Consider the following 21469-nt stretch of genomic DNA (forward strand, 5'->3'; position numbering starts at 1 on the left):
CCTAGTTGTAGATTCAGGTTACCATGCTCTTGAAAGATTACAGCCCAAATTAAGGTGCACTAGCAAAGCTAACACTACAGTTATTAATTCCTTAAATGTTTTGTCTTTTTAATTCTTCTATTTAATTCTCAGAATCTAAACCAAAACTGATGATACAGACTTGCAGTGTCCCTCTCAAAACAGCAGGAGGTCTAGGCGATGCTGGTGACACACACGGGAACTGAGATGTAGTCAAGTGCTGTGCCCAGGGACTAAATGACCATACTCCTTCCACTATGGGAACTGTCTCTCTCCTGGGGGATAAAATGTAAAACAAAAGACCAGTCAGCTGAGGGGAAAGTGCTATTGTCTATGCACAACATAATATACAAGGAGGACTTGATCCAGGCGCAAATTCTGATTGAGTGGGTAGTTGCTGGGGCAAATATGAATCTAAGAAATATTCCTTGACTCTTCATGTGATGCCAGTCTCTCCCATAGGCTTAGGATCCCCCTCCTTTCTAGCTTGCTGCAGCTGTCCTCAATGACACCTGCTCCACTCTCAGTCCATCTCTCTGCCTTCCATTTACAAAGCAATTCTTCACCCTGTATATGCTCTTGAACCATTCTTTCTCAACCCTTTACTAACAAGTTTCTCTTTTAGTATTTCTCTGAGGTTAATTTTCAAAGATGACTACCTCTTCCTGAGCAAACTCAATGGTCTTTCTCACTTCATGAGGACAAGGACTATGGTTTATACTTTCTCATATTTCTCCAGTTATGAATTATATTGTTGCTGTTAAACACCCATTGAGTCGATTCAATTGGTGCAGCTCATTATGTTTAGTTTTTTTTAATATCCACAGCCCTGGCTTGCTGGTGTGGTGCTGTAGGATAAGCACAGAGTTGCTAACTGCAAGGTTAGCTGGCAGTTCAAACCCACCAGCCACTCCTTGGTTACCAGACAACACTTAACAACAACGGAGCTTGCTAAACACGGTCAAGGATTAGATATTTTATTGAAAGTAAAAATTCTGATCTAAAATTTGTTCTTAATTTTTGTTATTAAATCAAGGAGTGAAGGAAAAAGAAAATGAAAACAAACAACAGAAACCACCTGGATCTAGCTATAAAATTTGAGTGTAGCTTGAAGAGAAAAGAATACAGTCCCTTCTCTTTATCAGAGCAGGTATGTATGAGGCAAGTTTGGAACAAGCTAGAAATGCCGAGGGCAAGATTAGAAAGGCACACCATTTAGACAAAGGAGGAACACAGGAGCCACTAAGTCTGTAACCATGGGAATTAAAAACCTTAAGCTTTTGCTTCTTGTATTTCTGAAATTATAGCTTTTGTGAAGTAAAAAGACCATCAGATCTGAAGACAGATCTGAAGACAGTTCTGGAATCTGGTAGGTGATCTCTCAGCATAACTTTGATTTTCTCATGGGTAGGAGAATTTTTCTTACCTATTTTGTGTTCCCATGAAATCATCTGCATGAAAGTCCTTGTTTGTTTGTACTTACATGTTAATCGTTGCTCATGGGAGAAAGTATCATGGGACCCAAGCTTTTTTGTTTGTTTGATATTACTCTTAATAGTTAATCAAGTATTTTAAATAAATACGCTGTAAAAGTTTTAGTAAAACTGTAATTGCTGAAAGCTTGACTTGAGAAAAGTGAGGTTATCTTTTCAATTTGCAGATTAAACTGAAGCTCAAAATTATACACTATCAAAGGTCACCATCTAGTGGTTCAATTGCACTGTAACTTTTAAGCATGCCTAAAACAAGGAGCTCTGGTAGTGTACTGGTTATGAATTGGGCTGCAAACCTTAAGGTCAGCAGTTTGAAACTACCAGCTGTTCCATGGGACAAAGAGGAGGCTTTCTGCTCCCACAAAGATTTGCAGCCTCAGAAACCATGTACAGGGTCGCTATGAATTGGAACCGACTCCACGGCACACCACCACTACCACCACAAGCTGGAAGGAATAGGGATGCAACAACTGTGGAATGCATCCATCCCCACCTAGGAGAGGAGGAAAGAGGGCATTCAAAAATTCCAAACAAAAAGCTGTTTCCTGTAAACTAAGCATTGAGCCAAATCAAGATTCTGCCTGGTCCTCAGGGTACTGTCAGGAGTAGAAAGTTGAATGTAGAAGACACCCAAAGAGAAAGTGCCAATGAAGACAAGACTTTTAAAGTTGTCTTGAACAAAATATTTGCTTTTCAAACTAGAGATTTTGTTTTGTTCATGGTAGAATTATTGGTGTGGTTCCTTGATAATAAAGAAAGAGGTCATATTTCCAGAAAATGAGAAATAGAGTAACCAGAAAATGTAAGTGTGCCCACATGCTTCTCATCTTTCCATGTGCTATTGACAAGGGTACAGACTTGAGATCAAAAGGGCTAGGTTCAAATCTTGACTTTACTATTACCTATGTGCTACTTAATTTTTCTATGCCTCACAAGGTTGTTGTAAAGACTAAATGAAATAAAGGATTTTACCCTAGTGATTAGGATATAAATGATGTTAAAAAAAAAAAAGTTAGGCTACTTTACCCTTCTCTCACTTACAAAACCCAGTATGGAACCAATATAGGGTTTCCAAGATTATTAATCTTTAAGAGAACAGACAGACTCATTTTTCTCCCTTGGAGTTGCCAGTGGATCTGAACTGCCAGCCTTGTGGGAAATATTCCAAGACTTAATCCACAGTGCTGATAGCATGGATCTATTGACCTAACAAGGAGCTCTGGTAGCTTGTTGTTGTTGTTGTCGTCGAGTGGTTACGAATTGGGCTGCTAATCTCAAGGTTGGCAGTTCGAAACTACCAGCAGTTCCATGGGAGAAAGATGAGGCTTTTCTGCTCCCGTAAAGATTTACAGCCTCAGAAACTCTATGCAGGGTCGCTGTGAGTCAGAACCGACTTGATGGCACTTAAGAACAACAAATGACATAAGCAAAACAGAGTTGGTTTAGTAGTTGTTGTTGTTGAAAGTCCCTTAGACTCATAGCAACCCTGTATAGAGTTTACGAGGAGTTGCTGGCAAATTTGAACTGCCAACCTTGAGATTCAAATGACCTTACAGTCCAACACGTTAACTCCCAGTGCCACACCAGGACTCTGGTTTAGTCATTAATAAATGAGGACCCTGCAAATGAGGAAGTTAGACTTCATGGTCCTAGAAGGAGAACAGGACTATTTGTGTTTCTTTTTCCAAAGAATGCTATCCGGATGTTAAAATCGATTAAGCATACATCTAAATGCGGTGGTGGTGGTTAAGTGCCACCAAGTCTATTCCGACTCAGGGGGATTCTGTTTAGCATTTCCAAGGCTGTAAATCTTTATGGGAGCAGAAAGCGTCATCATTCTCCCACAGAGTGACTGGTAGATTCGAACTTCTAACCTTGTGGTTGGTAGCCCAGTTTGTAATCTACTTAGCTACCAGGGCTCTAGCCAAGTGTAACTTACCCTATGTAATGTGCCTGCTCTTTGTTAAAAGAAAGGGCAATCTTGAGAGATTACTCTTCCTGTCCTCTATACTGCTGGCTTTCTGTTAATAAAGCTTGGATTGGCTCTCTCCCCGTCTCTGTGATTGACTACAGTGACAGGTGGCAAACCCTCATTTCGGTTTGGCAACATTTCCACCAGGGATCCTTTTCACTTAGATGGAGCTCCATAACTTAATTTACAGAGAAGAAAGTAATTGCAATAGCCTTTGTATTTGGGGTTCTAAATCTGACTTTTAAACTACATTTCTTCTACTTCTTTTTTGTTGTTGTTAAAATGAAGGTAAGCAACATGATTGTCCTGGCTCTGTCTGATTCTGTGCTGTCTTTTAGACTGAATTTTTCTGACTGATAACAGGGAAGAGAGCGTATTTTCTGTAATATGAAGGTAACAGTACAAACCTCACAGAGTTGCTGTGAGGTTTACACAAGAGGTTACGTAAGCAATCCATAGCTCACAACCAATAGGCAAGGGATGGTTGTTTTCACATGACTGGTCTGTGCATATTACTCTCATAAGGAACTCTGGTGGCACTGTTGACAGTTCAAATCCACCAGCCGCTTGTCCGGAGAAAGAAGAGATTTTCTGTTCCCATAAAGATTTATAGCCTCGGCCAAGCCTATAGAGGATCTAAGAGAATACGAGATCATTGCTACTGATTGTTTCAGAAATACCTGCTGGCCTTTGCTACTCTCCTCCACCGGCCATCGACTCACCAAAATACTCCTTTCTGGCAGCCAGACAGCTCTTCTAAGGTGGCTGATCCTTTGCACACACCAGTCTTGTGATCGGTGTTTAAACAAACTGCTGTGGAACTTGTACTTCCAAATGAGAATTGCATCCTTCCAAGCCCATGAGAGATTAAAATTCTTGTTTCTGTAATAACCCTCTACTCAGGAAACTACCTTCAGAGACTATTGTATGTTCCCCTGACTATCTCAAAGCAGCAAAGGGAAAAGATATTAGTCAAATACATAGAGTAATAAATTTTCGTGGGGAGCTTGTGAGCTGGCTCTAAAGGCAATTCATGAATGCTTTTGAGCAAAGGCCACATAACTTTGCAAAGTGGAAAATTAAAGGACCATCATTTGTATGTATTAATTATAAAGTGATGTTTAGAAGTCCTCTCTTCTTTTAAAAAGCCTACCTCAAGAGGTCCAAAATTACCTATATCTTTCTAGGTCACCTTTTCAGGGTAGTAAGCTAGGATTGGCATCTACTGGCACCTCATCTGTGACCCATATGTTGTTAAGTGCCGTCGAGTCGGTTCTGACCCATACCTGTATTGGGTTTCTGAGGAGTGAGTGGTGAGCTTCAATGGCTGATTTTACAGTTCAAACTGACTTTGTAGTCCAGTGCATTAATCCACAGTGCCACATCTGGATATATATATATATTTAAATCAGTATCATTATCCTTCTAGGGTATCTCAGAGGGCCTCGCCCTCACATACACCAAGGTCTTGCATGCTGGTTTGCACAACCCAGCAAGTAGCACAAACATCCTCTGTCAGGCAGATCGTTCTAATTTGGGGTATGGAAATACAGTTGCTAAGTAAAGCAAGGCAACTAAGACAGGAGATAAAACCTTAGCCTAAAAGGTCTACGTTCAACTCCTGGGTCCACAGCTCACAAGCTGCTCAATCATTCTTAGCCTCTTTTCATCATCTGTGAAGTAGAAACCTGCCTGCCCTGCCTCACAGGTCTCTGAAGTGAAACTGAGGATGAGGTCCTTTAAGCATGGAGCCCCTTCCCTGCAGTCTGCACTGACTAGTACACTGTACTCATTAGGTCCCTGCTAGTTCTAACATGTGGTATCTCACCAAGCCCACCAGGCAGTTTGTGCAAAACAGAGAGGAGGAACCCTCAGTGGTGGCATATGAAGAGACTTGTGTCGTGTCAGCCGTAGTGGGCTCCTTCTGCTCATGTACCCCCCTCAGCGGGATGCCCCAGGCTCACCGAGCACCTCTCCATTCTCCCTTTTTTCCTGCCATTCTTGCCTGGAATGACATCCAGAGAGCGGTAGCTAGGAGGCTTCTCTTCTGGCCAGTTTTGGGAGTGTGAGCACCGTCGGTGGGGGCGGTGGACTCCCCAATCCCGGGGCTGCCTCTCCTTCTCTTCCTCAGAACTCCAAGAACTGAGGCTAGAGCGCAGAGGAGGGGAGTAGCTTCTGTGCCTGCGTCTCCTGTACTTCTGGGCACTCTCCCGAGGGCTGGGCCTACGGGGTCTCTCGGGACCATGGCTCCTAGAAAGGGGGCGGCTGGACCGCCATCGTGCTTCACTGGACGAAGGGCCTTCACTGAGGCTGTTTCTGTCTGACCAGGGTGTGGGTGAACCATTCAACCTGGAGCGATGGTGCCTCCCATGCCTCCAGTGGTCCCGTTCCCTTCCCCCAAGCGCCCAGGGCTCTGGCCAATGGTCTTGAGGCTCCTGGTGGAAATCATAGTAGTGATGCTGCCTTCTCCCCTCCCTTAGATCCCAGAGTCCAGAGAGACCGTCGGTGCAGCGTTGCTGGCATGAGGAGTGGCTGGTCCTCTGAGAGGACGGAAGGTTCCGGATCAGCGGGGGTAGGTGGATGATTCTGCGTTCCATGACCTCAGAGCCTAGGGAGGACAGCATGCTGCAGGGATGGCCAGGTCTGGCTTTGAGCTCGGGGGGCAGAGGCTGAGCTGGGTTGAGGTTCCGCAACTCCTTCTCCAAATACTCTAGGACGCCACTGGCAATGGGAGGGTAAACAGCAGTCTGGGTCATTGGCATCTGTGGAAGGCTGGACCTCAGGGACAAATCTGGATAGAAACAAGGATGAGAGCATGCAGAACTGACAACCCGAAACAATGCTCCTGAGAATCAAGGCGCTAGAAAGTCACATATTTTAGCTTGAATCCAACCCTTACATCAGTCATAAAATACTCACCATATTGGTCGTGGAGTTTCTGATCAGCACATATTTCTACCCTTGCCCTCTGCCCTCCCCATCCCAAACTTCTTGCAAGGTTTACCTCGCTGCAGCAGCGGGTTCATTGGGTAAGATGAAACCTGGGAGCTCCTGTCCGCCCCCCAGTACAGGGGTTTTTCCATCATCTGAGGGACTAGGGCCTGAGCCTGCTTCATGTAGCGGTGGCGGGCCAGGGCTGCAGAGGAAGAAGGAAAAATGCAGACCCTCTGCCAGGGCACATCCCACACATCTTCATCTAGCATCCTTTCCAAGAGACCAGCTTCTCCTCTCCTCCAAGGCCATTATGCCCTATCTTAAAACACTAGGTTCTGACGCAAGTGTCAGGGTGTTTCTTAGGGGTATCAACGGCTTCTTTTTTTTTTAAGTGGTTCACCAGTCTTTTCTTCTCAGGCACCTCTGGGTGAATTCAAACCTACAATATTTTAGTTTGTGGAGCCTTTTAGAAAGGCATTTTGAATAAATTCCCTAGGGAAAACAGCAACTCTTGCACCCTTAGAAAGTATACTATTCAAATTTGACTTCCTAGCTTCAAAATATTTCACCATTCTACCCATTCCCAGGACTCATTACATGGGGCTATAAAATCAACACTAGACTGTGAACCACAAGGTTGGCAGTTCAAACCCACCAGCTGTTCCTTGGAAACGCTGGTTATCAGTTGGAGCCGACTCCACAGCACTTAACAATAACAGCCTCTTCCCAAAGTCACCTGAAATGTACAGGCAACTACGTGGATACTAGCACTGACATCTCTGTCAAAGGCCACAGCTGAGAAATAGAAAGTACAGACGCAAAGGGTTTAGACATGCTGTGAGTCAGGGGCTGGGGGCTTTTGGAGGAGCAGTCAGAGATGCGCACAGACGCCTGCTCAGAGTGGAATTAAAAAAGGGAAGGACATGGATGTTGAAGGTCAATGGGTAGAATTACTGGTAAAGAGAGGAGGACTGAAGAGTTTTGTTTCTTGCCAGTACACCAGTCCTGGGTGGGAGAAAACCCATGGTAGGAGGTGAGAGGCAATACAAAATGCTGAAGTAGATTCCACTGAATTATTTTTGATGCCTTTTCTCACCGTATTAAGTGCTGGGGTTTCCCCTAAGTAGCAGGAATCTCTTCAGTGGTGAGGTGAGGTGGCAGGGAAAGGGAAAAGGAAATATCATTTCCTTTCAGGACAAAGAGAAGATTATGGGAAGCATCATGAGGGATCAAAACAATGTCACTCCACCCCCAACACTTACCTGGTCTGAAGCATACAGCCCACTCAGTAAAAGTGAGTGCAAATGAAACACAAAAGAATTTCTTTTATGAGGCCACTGAGTGCCACGTGTCTCCCAAGGTCTCTGCCTATCCAAGCGTGTAGGAAATGTACTTGTGCATTCAAATTCAGGAAGTGACTGCCTTAGGTTGCAAACACAGACAGCCACCAAACTAGTACCCCTACCTCCTTGGTGCCTGCCCTCCAATCCCATAGAATCTAACGCTATCGAGCTGATTTCATTCATAGGAACTCCATGTAGTAGTGGTTCTGTTCAGTGAAGTTGGTTCCTACTCACAGTGACTCTGTATAAGATTTCCAAGGCTGTAAATCTTTACAGGAGAAGAAAGCCTCATCTTTCTCCAACGGAGTGGCTGGTACACTTGAACTGCTGACATTGTTTAGTTGTTAAGTGCCACTGAGTCGGTTCCAACTCACAGCGACCCTGTCTAGAGTTTCCGAGGAGCCGCTGGGAGATTTGAATTGCTGACCTTGCGGTCCAGTGCATTATCTTGCAACACCACACATAAGACTGAGTAAAACTGTCCCATTGGGTTTCCAAGGTTGTATGTGGTGTTGTGGGTTAATGTGCTGAATCTCAAAGATGGTCTGAACTGCAAGGTTAGCAGTTCAAACTTACCAGCTGATCCTCAGAAACCCTATACAGGGTCGCTATGAGTCAGACCTGACTCAACGGCACTTAACAACTATATTTACAGAAGCAATTGCTACACAGTAGCATCACTAGGGTCTGTGTCACCCTGGGTGGTGACTCATTGTGTTCCCCTCCCAACCCCTACCCTCCATGGGTAACACCAGCCATCAATTTCCTTCCCCTGCCAGAGGGGCCTGGCCCCACCCCTTTGGGTCCCCACAGCTTCTCCCTTCTCCCACTGACCAAGGTAAACACCTTCCTTTCCACGCCAGGGAGGGGTGACAAGTTAATAAATTAGCACACTGGGTGAGGAGTGACAGCCCCTCTTCCTGTGGCACTGGCCTGTCCACGGCCACAGTGGACCTCTGACAAGGTTAGTGATGCTATTGTCCCAAGGGTTGCATGAGTTGGAATGGACTGGAAGGCAGCTCTGTTCAACTAAATCTTCAGATAAATCTCTTTTATGGGAGTCAGATGAGGTGTCCCAGCTGGTGACTGGCAGAGTCAGGGTGTAAACCTCTATCTGTCTGACAGCCAAACCTGTGCTTTTCCTACTATACCAAATCCTTGACTCTTTTATTTTGTGAGGAAGAAAAAAAAAAACTTCCCCAGGGGAACTTCCTCAATTTATTTCTCTTCAATTCAGCTCCTTAGCTTTCAAAAACCCATTCTAGTCTAGTCTCTGCCTTTAAGGACGGTGGTCAAGTGATTCCACTCTGAACCCTATTCTCTTCCCCTACCCCTTTTAAATTAAATCCTGACTTTCTCCAGAAGGTACCATTTTCTTTTTTGGCCACTTCCTTCTTCTACTCCTTGAATTCAAATGGGGAAAAACAGAGAGTTGGGCTTACTCCATACTCTTCAACAGACTTAAAAATTTTTTTTATATAATAGGACCCCTTGCACAGATAACTCTCTTGAAGGATCACTTCAAATCCTCTGTAAGCTTTTCTTTTATATCCCTGCCTTTCCTCCCTTACTTCAATGATGAACCCACATGCTCTCTTCTTGATTACAACAACAATTTCTCCATGGTCCCTCCCTTCCTTGATGCATTAGCACTGATGTGATCCAACTGGAAATGAGTCTTTGAGCTTCTCCATTGTCCTTCTATCCCTAAGCAACCCCAAGGAGAGGTCAGGAATATTCAAGTGTTTCTGTTATTCATCCTAATGGGGCATCAGGACAGGTCATAACAATAAGAATCACTGAGAACATAACAAACCTTCAAAAAAAATTCCCAATAAGTCATCTCTGAACCTCAATGGAATAAAGTCTGCATGTTGTTATCGTAAGTGCCGTCAAGTCAGTTCTGACTCATAGCAACCCTGTAGAGGGTTTCCGAGGAGTGGCTGGTGAGTTTGAACCACCGACCTTGCAGTTTAAACAGATCTTGTGGTCCAGTGCTTATCCTACAGAGTCACACCAGGACTCCAAAGTCTTTAATGAGCTTGTTTAAAATATAAATTCAAGGGTCCCACTCTCAAAGAATCTCTTTTAGTAGGTCTGGTGCTGTAAGATAAACAATGGACTGCTAACAACAGGTTGAAGTTCAAACCCAACAGATGTTCCATGGGAGAAAGATGAGGCTTTCTGTCCCCATGAAGATTTATAGCAAAGGTGGAGAACCTTTTTACTGCCAAAATGTATCATTCGCAGGCCATACAAAATTATCAACTTAAAAATTAGCCTGATACAGAGGAGACTATAACCATTGCAATGAAATGATGAGTTGTAAAACTGATGTTCTCCCATGTAAACTATCACTCAATTCACAATAAAAACTTAAAAATAAAAATAAAAAATTAGCCTGCTATATTTGGTCAAACATTTAATGAACTCACCCCCAATGTGATGGCTGGACTTTGGGTGCAGTGCTGTAGGATCAGCACTGGACTGAGACTCACAGGGTCAGCAGTTCAAACCCACCAGTTGCTCCTCAGAAACCCTATACAGGGGTTGCTATAAGTCGGAACTGACTCAACAGCATTTAACAACAACATGATGGTTGGAGCTGTGGTTGCCTTGGCAAGGCCAGACCAAATGATTTTCCATGCTATGTGGTCCATGGAGTCCTGGTGTGGCACTGTAGGATAATTCACTGGACCGCAAGGTTGGTTTGAACTGTAAGGTCGGTGGTTCAAATTCACCAGCCGTGCCTCAGAAACCCTTACAAGGTCTCTATGAGTCAGAGCTTACTCCACAGCACTTAACAACAACATGCAGATTTTACTCCATTGAGGTGTAGAAATGACTTATTGGCTGATTTATAGCCTCGGAAATGCTACACAGGATCACTATGAGTCAGAATCCACTCAATGACAGTGAGTTTTGTTTTTTTCAATGCTAGATGAGAAAATGGTGTTTTTGAACATGCTTCCTAATTCTAATGCAGGAAGTTAACTTGTAGTTGATTGTTGATGATTCTCAACAATCCCTTGAGAAACATGGTCCTGGGGGATAGGTCTCTTTTTAAATATGGGTTTTGAGGGTTCTGATGGACTTCAACTTGAATCTCACATGTAGTAGCTATGTGACTTTGTGTGAGTTTTCAGTCTCTGTGGCCCAGTGTTCTCATCTATGAGTTGGGGATAGGATAGTAATGCCTATTTCTCCAGGTTGTTGAGTCGAGCAGAAACAAAACACATGAAATGCCTAACATATAACTGTAAATAGATGGTGGTTTTCATTGTTAGAAGAAATCTTTTCTTTTGCCATTAAGATCACGTGTTGTTGTTGTTAGGTGCCATCAAGCCAATTCTGACTCATAGTGATCCTATGCACAACAGAACGAAACACTCCCAAGTCCTGTGCTTTTCCTGCCTTACCAAATCCTCAACTCCTATATTTTGTGAGGAATCAAACAAACAAACAAAGAAAAAACTTCCTCAGTTTATTTCTCTTCAAGTCAGTTCCGTATCTTTCAAAACCCATTCTAGTCTAGTCTCTACCTTCAAGGTCAACATCATAATTGTAATGTTTTAACTTCTGGTACTATGTTCTGCTGCTATTTATAATCTTTTTGGTGACTAAACATTTAGAAGTGGTCTACTTCTCCTTCTTCCAATCTGTCTTAGTCTGGAAGCTCTGCTGAAACTTGTCTACAATGAGTGACTCCGCTTGTATTTCAAATACCAGTGGCACAGCTTCCAGCACCACAGTAACATGCAAGTCATCACGGTAAGACAAACTGACAGATGGGTGGGGGTAAGATATACTCTATGTGCCATAGAGTCACTTCCAACTCATAGCGACCCTGTGTAGGGTTTCCGAGACTGTAAATCTTTAAGGGAGCAGAAAGCCTCATTTTTCTCCTGTGAAGCAGCTGGTAGATTTGAACTTCTGACCTTGCAGTCAGCAGCCCAATTCATAACCCAGTACACTGCCAGAGATCCCATAGGAGGAGACAAAAGCACACATTTGGAGATGAAACCACCAAAAACATAAAATCATCTTTATTTCTGAGAAAAACCAGGGCTCAGGGCATGTTCTTTTAGACTTCCCCTTTGTGACAAAAATGACCCTCAACCCCTCTTCTCACACTCCTCAGAGACCTGCACTTCTCCTATTCTGTAGTAAGCATGATCTGTGGCCGTCACCATGCAGAACTGGCTCCTTTTAAAGATCTCTAATTGCAGTTGCTCAAATTACTTATTGCTTACAATTCCCTTCCACTCTTACAGATCTTGTCCTTTTGTCTCCCTTTTGACTCCTTGCCACTCAGTCCTTCTCCTTTTCCTCATACTATCAGACACATTTAAGGAGCCCTGGTGGTGCTGTAGATGAAATAGTGGACTGCTAACTACAAGGTTGACAATTCAAATCCACCAGTGACTTCGTGGGAGAGAGATGAGATGATCTGCTTCGATAAACATTTACAGTCTCGAAAACCCTATTGCTCTGTGGTTATGCTATAGTTTACCCTATAGCGTAGTGGTTATGAATCGGGCTACCAATCTCAGGGTCAGCAGTTCAAAACTACCAGCTGTTCCACAGAAGAAAGATGAGGCTTTCTGCTCCCGTAAAGATTTATAGCCTCAGAAACCCTGTACAGGGTCGCTATGAGTCGGAACCGGCTCCACAGCACATAACAAAAACAATATATGTCAGAATCAACTCAATGGCAGTGGGTTTTTTTGTGTTGTTGTTCTTGTTATGGTCTATCAGTCACCTTTAACTTTATAGGCCAGCCATTTCAGTGATATCCTTAGGAACTTTCTAGAACCCCATGCTTCTTGGAACTTTTGCCATTTCTCAGCCTTAGGGAACCACCAGCACATGCTTCCTCCACTCCTTGCCCGTGTCACCTATTCAGGCCCTCCTCTCAACAAGCCCATCTTTGACTGATCTTCTATTGACCTTGCCTCCCTTCCTCTACAACAGTTTACGGTTTCCCCGCTCCTCAGGTCTCCCTTCCCCATGAGTTTTCTTATCGTGACATCATCTTTGTTCAAGAAGAAGAACCAGGCCTGGACATGGAACCAATAGACGTGGGTCTAGTCACTAGACCTACCACGACCAGGACCTACTACGAACAAGCTGTGTCATGTGCAGAAGTCTCTCTGGGTCTCACTTCCCTCAGCTGCGTGGGTGGGGAGGACTGGCGTATAGTAGAGATTCTCAATGTGGCCTGTGGCCCCCTACATGGCGAGCCCAGAGGATTTTCTAAGGGGAAGAACCAGTAAGAGTTTCTTCTGTTTTCATGGAAGAACAAGGCACACTTTAAAAACGTGCATCTCTGAGTTCTATGGTGGCTTGTTTAGTAGAACTAACTGAATTATCAGAAGGCTGCGAACCTTAAGGTCAGCGGTTCGAAACTACAAGCCGCTCCGCGGGAAAAAGATGAGGCTTTCTACTCCCGTAAAGATTTACACCCTCGGAAACCCTGTACAGGGTCGCTATGGGTCGGACCCGACTCGATGGCACTCAACAACAACAACAACAATAGTTCAAATACACCAGCTGCTCCTTGGAAACCCTGTACATGGACGCTATGAGTCAGAACTAACTCGAAGGCACTGAACAACAAGAACAATATTGTCCTTTGGGAGCATGGTGGTTTTATAGGATAAGCACTGGACTGTGAACTACAAGATTGGTGGTTTGAGCCCACCAGCTGCTCCACAGGAGAAAGATGAAGCTTTCTGCTCCCTCAAAGATTTACAGCCTTGGAAACCCTATACAGGATCCTTATGAGTTAGAGTCGACTCTACGGCACTTAAAAACAATAACAACATAGTCCTTTGGTCTCTGGGTGGTACAAATGGTTAATATCCTTGACAGCTTACCAAAAAGTTAGAGGTTTATGTCCACCCAAAGGTACCTCAGAAGAAAGGCCTGGTAATCGACTTCCAAAAAGTCATCCATTGACAACCCTATGGAGTTCAGTTCTACTCTGACACGCTATGAGTCAGAATGGACTTGATGACAACTGGCATGTAAGCATGTGTGTATGCATGTATGGTCCTTTATTAACTCTCACTGAAAAGTGGAGAGGCATGCTATGGTCAGAGAACTTTAAGAATCACTGAACATCATTCTCAACGCTCCTTTGTGGGTCTGAAATTTTGATTTATTGAAATTAAGATAGACTGGGGTGAGCAAGCTAAGGAATCAGCTTCCTCCCTTGCATCTTATTCACCCTTCACATTTAATAACTTCCCCTCTCTGCGCAGAGGTCGGGTTGCCTTTTCTGTTCCTTTCCAAAGTCAGTACTTTCACTGTGGGCCTGATGTACCTCCCACTGTCTTCATCACTCTTCCGGGACTACCTCACTTCTTAATGCTGCACTCTACTTACTTTCTATTAACCTTGCTTAGGGTTCTCTGATTTTAAAAATCAAACCATCGCCCATTAAAGAGCTTTCCTGAATAACTCCTGCCCCTTCTATGCAATCTCCTCTTGTCACTCAACTTCTCAGGACCATCTGCCCTAATGATTCGCTTTGAAAGTGACCTCAGCTGCTCAAACCCTGGGATCTTTATTTGTGGCATGTATTTCTTTGTTTTACCAGTTCTCTTAAATAAACCCTAACTGCTCAGAAGAGCCCTCTCCCCAGAAACTCTGTGTACCAGCTTAGTGACAGTGCTGCTGGTGGGGGTGGTGGTGTGCCATCGAGTTAGTTCCGATGCATAGTGACCTGTATAGGGTTTCTGAGGCTGTAAATCTTTATGGGAACAAAAAGCCTCATCTTTCTCACTTGGAGTGACTGGTAGTTTCCATCTGCTGACCTTGCAGTTAGCAGCCCAACTTGTCAACCAGGGCTCAATCAGTTATAGTCGATGAAGTTATTATATATGCTGGCTTTGTTCCCTGTTCTGCTTATCTTTAGTGTCCTATGACCTATACATTCTAAGATGGCATCTTGGGAGAAGGCTTTTTCTCATTTCTTTTATCGTATTACCACTCAAGTAACAGTGCCTTCTCCATGGCATGTCTCTCTGAGGCCCCTCAAAGATAAGAACCCCACAGCTCATCACCCCTCAACAATCATGGAAGCAGTTGTCAAGAAATCAAATGACGTATTGCATTGGACAAATCTGCTGCACAAGACCTCTTCAAAGTGTTGAAGAGCAAAGATGTCAATTTGAGGACTAAGGTACGCCTGACCCAAACCGTGGTATTTTCAGTAGCCTCATATGCATGTGAAAGTTGGACAATAAATAAGGAAGACCATCAAAGAATTGATGCATTTGAGTTATGGTGTCGGAGAATATTAAAAGTACCGTGGACTGCCAGAAGAACAAACAAATCTGTCTTGAAAGAAATACATCTAGAATGTTCCTCAGAAGTCAGGATGGTGAGACTTCATGTCTCATAATTCAGACACGTTTTTAGGAGGGACCAGTCTCTCTTGGTAAAGTGGAAGGTCAGGGAAAAAGAGGAAGACGCCCCCAAAGAGATGGATTGGTACAGCAGTAGCAGCAATGGGCTCACACATAGCAATGATTATGAGATTGGCACAGGACCGGGCAATGTTTCATTCTGTTGTGCATAAGGTTGCTAGCAGTCGGTACCAACTTGATGGCACCTAGTAACAACAACAACAACACAGATTGAGTTCTTTGTTACTGTCCCTCTCTTTCAGGAGTTCACCAGTATCTCAGTCCATCCGATGATGATCTACACACAGTGGTCATGATAGGCCTTGTGGTGGGAAAAAAGTCACTCATAAATCAGGTGAACTTGGATACTGTACTGTTGCTGCCACTTACTGCCTATGTAATTCTCTGACCCTCAATTTCCTATCTATTAAATAGGGGTGACTTGCCTTCTAGGGTTGTTGTGAGCATTCAGTGGGGAAATATGGTATCTAAACAGCCTCCACATAGTAGACATCCAGCTGAAGTTACTTCCCTTTTCCTGTAATGCAGTGACCTCAGAACACAGGCCTAAAACCAAACTCAGGCAAATGACCTTCTTGGCATCGTAGCTTCTGTAGGGTTTTTGTTTTTTTTCCTTCCATTTTAAAAGATGTTTCCTTACTTAAAAATTTCCTTTCAAATGGGCCCAAATCATCAGTCAGACTGGTTATTGCTGGGTGTTCAGATTAGTCTTTACAATTTCCTCTATATCCCAAATTTTCTACAATGCAGTGCTTTACTTACATTACCAGGAAAAGAAATATTATTTAAAACAAAAATAGAACCACTACCATTTAGAGCAACTCATTCCACTTCATCTGTATACTAAGAAAAGATTTTTTGTAGAATAGTTTTTTATTCTTTTGTATTCTGTAGCCAACTTTTCTAAGAAATGTCATAATTCTGTTTAAAGGGCCAAATTTCAGCCCCTTAAAGATCACATTAAAAATGAGATCTTCTGTTCCTTCTTTGTTTCCTAGAACACAAACTCAAAACCAGACCCACTGCCGTAGAGTCGTTTCTGACTCAGAGTTGGTGGGTCTGAATTGCCAACCTTGCAGTTAACAGCCCAGTGCTTACCCTACAGTGCCACCAGGCCTCTCCTAACACAGAAGTTCTCAAAACGTGACACCCCAGACCCCAGACAAACAGTATCAGTCTTACCTGAGAACTATGGAGAAATGCAACTTCTCAGGCCCTACTCCAGATCAAGTGAGTCAGAAACCATGCTGGTGTGGCCAGCAATTAAGTTGAAACAAGTCCTCCAAGTGGTTCCAATGTGAGTTTAAGTTTGAGAACCACTGCCCTACCACCATTCTCCTCTGAGCTGTTCTTTTCTAGTCATTTCTAAAGGGTTGCCTTCTCTCTCACTGCTACATTCAAATTCTTCTCTCCAGCCGTCTCAAGGTCAGTGCTAGGAGCAAGTACTAGAGTCAGGCACCCCAGTACCATGGATATGTCATCAGTAGACAGAAGTATCTGATTTAAAGAGGCTTCGTCTGATAGCCTAGGAAGTGAACGAGCAGCCACTTTCCATGTGGTCCTACAGCATCATTTTCATGGCTGAGGCTAGAGTCCTCTGAGCTTGTGATGGGAGGGAAGCATGGTGAAGAACCTGGAACGGCTCTGGATTTTGATCTGGTCCTGTGAAGCCAGTTTGTTTGGGCACTATCCCTTCCATCATTCTTCCCCTCTCACCTTCCTCAGGGCAGCAGCAGCGGGCAGGACAGCAGGGGCAGCGGATGTGGCAGCAGCAAAACTGTGGACAGCACTGGCACCAGCACACTCCAATCAGCAGCAGCAGGAGGAGGGCTCCCAGAATGATGAAGATCACTGTCAGCCAATCTGCAGGGGAAACGCCCAGCAGTGATAAACTAAATATCCAGGAGGATGCTTCTAGTTTCAGCATTCTAGACGTTAAATAAATACAGCTCTTGACCTATAGGTTAAGATTGAACAATATGCTGGGGAAAAAACAAACCAGTTTGGTTTTCATAAGAGAGCTTCAGATGTTGGCAATCCAACAGTAATAACCCGAGTTTGCTTGTTTTATTTTTTTTTCCTGTATATAAAAGTGTCACAATAGTGTGGTGGGCAAGTAGAAAACTCCAGCAGCACTTACGCAGGACGATGAGCTTCACCTCTTTATCTGGGTCACCTGACGTATCCCCTGGTGCCTCAATGGTGCAGTAATACACTCCATGATCCCACCACATTACTTCATTAATCACAAGATCTGCTCCTGCACAGGAAAGAGAGAGGACATGTCAGTGGTCAGAGGAAAGGGCACTGGTTTCTGACTCATGGAAGCTTCAGCATTGTTCTTCCACATCTTAAAAGGGCCATTGACAGTTCAGAGAATGATCTTGATACCTTCCTCTGAGACCTTCCTCTTCCTCTAAACCACAGAATGATGGTAGAATCGATCTTTCATTGAGCCTTTCCATGCATGTTGTAAGGATTTTAGATATTTTACATTCTCACCACAATTCTCTAAGTGGTTGAGTTGTATTCTGATATTTATTCTCCTCTTCTTCTTCATCATAGAATTTTGGCCAAGCACATGACCATTCAGAGTATAGGTAGTCCCCGATTTATGACAGGGTTCTGTATCAGAGACTCCATTGTAGATGGGTTCTGACATAAGTTGAATACTTAATTTAAAAAAAAAATCACTGTCTTTTATTATCCATATCTTTATAAATCCAATCTTCATTTGTTTTGGGGTATTGGAAATGTTATATATAAACTTACAGATATGATAACATTAGAAAATTACATGCTGCAACATTGTATGTAGTACATACTAATGATGTTGCTATTGTTAAGTGCCATCAAGTTGGTACCTACTCATAGCGACCCTGTATAGGGTTTCCAAGGAGCAGCTTGTGGATTTGAACTACTGACTTTGTGATTTGCAGTCCAGTGCTGATCCTACAGGGTCACACCAGGAGTGCTGTCAAATTGGTTCTGATTCATAGCAACCCTATATAGGGTTTTTGAGGAATGACTGGTAAGTTTGAATTTCCAACCTTGCAATTAGCTTGTGGTTAGCAGTCCAATGCTTATCCTATAGCACTACTTCAGGACCCTTACTAATCTTACTAATGATTTCATTTTGTTTTGTTAAGTGCCACGGAATCAGTTCTGACTCATATAGACCCAATATAGGGTTTCCAAGGAGTGACTGGTAGGTTTGAACCACCGCCCTTGTGGTTAGCAGTCCAGTGACTCCTTACTGATAAGATGTACAACAACAACAACAATAAACACACAAAAAGAATGGTCATAAGTGTGGTTCATCATAGCTAGACTAGATCGTAAACCGGAGACTACATGTAAAGTCAGTATTACCCATCCTCTCTCAGATGGACATGGACATGTAACTTGGTTCTAACCAAAGGGATAAAAGCAGCATGTGCTGGCTCCCAGTATCTTTCTAAAACTCAATCCATGAACACCATTGCTCTTTCTTCTTCTGCTCTTCGGCTAATCTATCTGGAAAGCAAATATGATAGGTATCTTATTGGACCAAGAGGAAGAAGATGACATCCTTGGTAAGCTAGAAGGAGTCTGGGTTTCTGAGGACAGTTGGAACAGAACCACCACACTAGTTCTGTACTTTCTACACCTGAATTTATACAAGAGAGAGAAACAGAATTCTTTATTGTTTAAGCCACTGTTAGCTTGGATTTTTATTTACTTGCAGACAAATTTAGTCTTGACAGATATAGGGTAATGACTATTAGCCTCATTTGCAGATGAGAAACCAATATTCAAAGAAGCTATATTCTGTCTTAATTATATCGTTAATATAGGTCATTGTTAAGTGCCATCGAGTCAGTCCCAATACATAGCAAGACTGTCTAGGGTTTCCAAGGAGTGGCTGGTGAGTTTGAACCGTTGACCTTGTGGCTCAAATCGACCTTGTGGTCCAGTGCTTTATCCCACAGCGCCACACTAGTTGTTATCGTTGCTGTTAGGTGCTGTCAAGTCGGTTCCAACTAATAGTGACGGTCTATACAGCAGAACAAAACGTCACCTGGTCCTGCGCCATCCTCACAATTGTTGTTACACTTGAGCCCATTGCTGCTGTCACTGTGTCAATCCATCTCATTAGGGATCTCCCTCTTTTTCACTGACCCTCCACTTTACCACACATGATGTCCTTCTCCAGAGACTTGCCCCTCCTGATAATATGTACCAAGTATGAGAGATGAAGTCTCACCAACTTGGCTTCTAAGGAGCATTGTGACTGTTACTTCTTCCAAGACAATTTTGTTTGTTCTGGCAGTCCAGGATACTTTTTAACATTCTTCTCCAACACCATAACTAAAATGCATAGTTCATAGTTCAAATCAGAGGAGGTTCATAACCACGTTTCCCTTCCTCAAGGCTGGTGCTCTGAAACACTTGTTGCTGTTATTGTTAAGTGTCACCGAGTCAGTTCTGACTCATAACAACCCTGTATAGGGTTTCCAAGAAGCACTGGTGAGGTTAAACTGTATACCTTGTGGTTCAAACTGACTTTGCAGTCCAGTGTTTGATCCCACAGTGCCACACCAGGACTCCTCTGAACTACTAAGAGGTCAATAAATATGAGGGGACTTCAAAAAGTTCATGGAAAATTTCTACTATCTTTAAATTCAAAAATTCCAGAAACTTTCTGAAACCCCCTTGTATAGCTACAGGTTACATTTAGCTCTGTCCTCTTTAAACTGGATGAAAAACTCCACAACCTGGAATCCTGACCAGACTAAAATAAGGAGATGCCTCTGGATCTTGAAAGGACAGATAAGATGAGCTCAAATAGCTAAGAATGAAGTATCAATATTTTAAGAGTAAATATTAACCAAGGAAAGAATTCCAGTTCTCTGAGCATCAAGTTTTATGCAATCTCATTAAGATAAATAGGTGATAGTGTATATATTCAAATTTAAGGAACTCTGGTGGCATAGTGGGTTATGAGTTGGGCTGCTAACTGAAAGGTTGACCATTCGCATCTACCAGCCACTCAGCAGGAGAAAAATTTGGCTTTCTGCTCCTGTAAAGATTTACAGCTTCGGAAACCCTGTACAGGTTTGCTACGAGTTGGAACAGACTCCACGGCACATAGCCACCATCACCATATGCAAATTTAACAAATTCAACAAATATTATTAAAGACCTCTAGTGGTCTGGCATTATGTGAGGTATGGGGAACAAGTCCCGTCTGTAGCATGGAGACAGCTTCCAAGTCTCAGCATAAAGGATGCCCGGATTAACCTCCAGTAAGTGCTAGGAATCAGCCTGGAATTTTTATCGGGGGTCACATCTCTAATTCTTTAACTGTTTGTCAAAAAGGAAATGAAACAAAAATGTGAGGTCATGCAACATTCTTGCAAACTTTGAATTCCGTTTCCTTCTCTTTCTACGTCAATTCCTATGATATTTTTCCGACAGTTGCCCAGACCTTTACTTTCCCCAGAAATAAGTTTTCCAGACTTGAAGGAAGGGTGAAAGTGCTTTGGGACAAATTTCCCTTTTAAAGAGGAATGTGTATTGTATGTCTGTTCCAATGTTTAGTGGAGATTTTTTAGGGTGTTTTTTTTTAGAGTGTTTTAGGGATGTCAGGATAAGGTTGGTCTGACTCTTATGTGAATATTTTAAAAGAGGGGGGGCGGGGGGTGGCTGATTCAACAGTGTCATCTCAAATGATGCAAACACAGGAATTTAAAGTGTCAGCAAACAGGAGTTTCAGGAAGCCTTGAGGCAGAAATAAAAGCCAAGGGGTATAACAATTTCCTGTAGGAGTAATAAAGAGGCAAGTTTGGATTCACAGGTTGTTGGGATTCAGGGACCACCCATTGATGGTCCAGCTCAAAATTAGGGGGGAAAAGGAAAAAGACAGAAGATCAGGGACTATCATCAATGAAGATTTCATTCTTCAGAAAATGGAAGGCAGACTTGCTTAATTAAACAGATTGTAAACCTTAGGAGGGGACTCCTGGTGTGGTGCTGTAGGATCAGCACTGGAGTTTGAACCACATGGTTGGCAGTTCAAACCCATGAGTTGCTCCTCGGAAATGCTATATAGGGGTCACTATGAGTTGAAACCAACTCAACAGCACTTAACAACAACAAACCTTGGGACAGATTAGAACTGGCTCTAGAGAAAGCAGAAGTACCCAGAATTCTTGAGATTATACTTGGAGAGTCGAGGAGGCAGATGTTCCCTAAGGCTGAAGGTTTGAGTGCTGACTTGAGGAAATCAGA

The 21469-nt window shown here is 43.2% G+C and overlaps 1 protein-coding gene across 1 annotated transcript in view; it reads right to left on the reverse strand.

The window, feature by feature from the left end:
* Positions 1–251: 251 nt before the first annotated feature.
* The window catches only part of ILDR1 (immunoglobulin-like domain containing receptor 1), a 56639-nt gene continuing 35421 nt past the window's right edge, over positions 252–21469 (reverse strand). Inside the window, exons 4-8 of the mRNA XM_006869418.1 lie at positions 17337–17456; positions 16913–17059; positions 6488–6619; positions 5448–6274; positions 252–293 (exon numbers count right to left, since the gene is read on the reverse strand). Of these exons, the coding sequence (XP_006869480.1) occupies positions 252–293; positions 5448–6274; positions 6488–6619; positions 16913–17059; positions 17337–17456 (1268 nt within the window). The remainder of the gene's footprint in view (positions 294–5447; positions 6275–6487; positions 6620–16912; positions 17060–17336; positions 17457–21469) is intronic.

The sequence above is a fragment of the Chrysochloris asiatica genome, unplaced genomic scaffold (assembly GCF_000296735.1).
Source record: "Chrysochloris asiatica unplaced genomic scaffold, ChrAsi1.0 scaffold00130, whole genome shotgun sequence".
NCBI classification, from domain to species: domain Eukaryota; kingdom Metazoa; phylum Chordata; class Mammalia; order Afrosoricida; family Chrysochloridae; genus Chrysochloris; species Chrysochloris asiatica.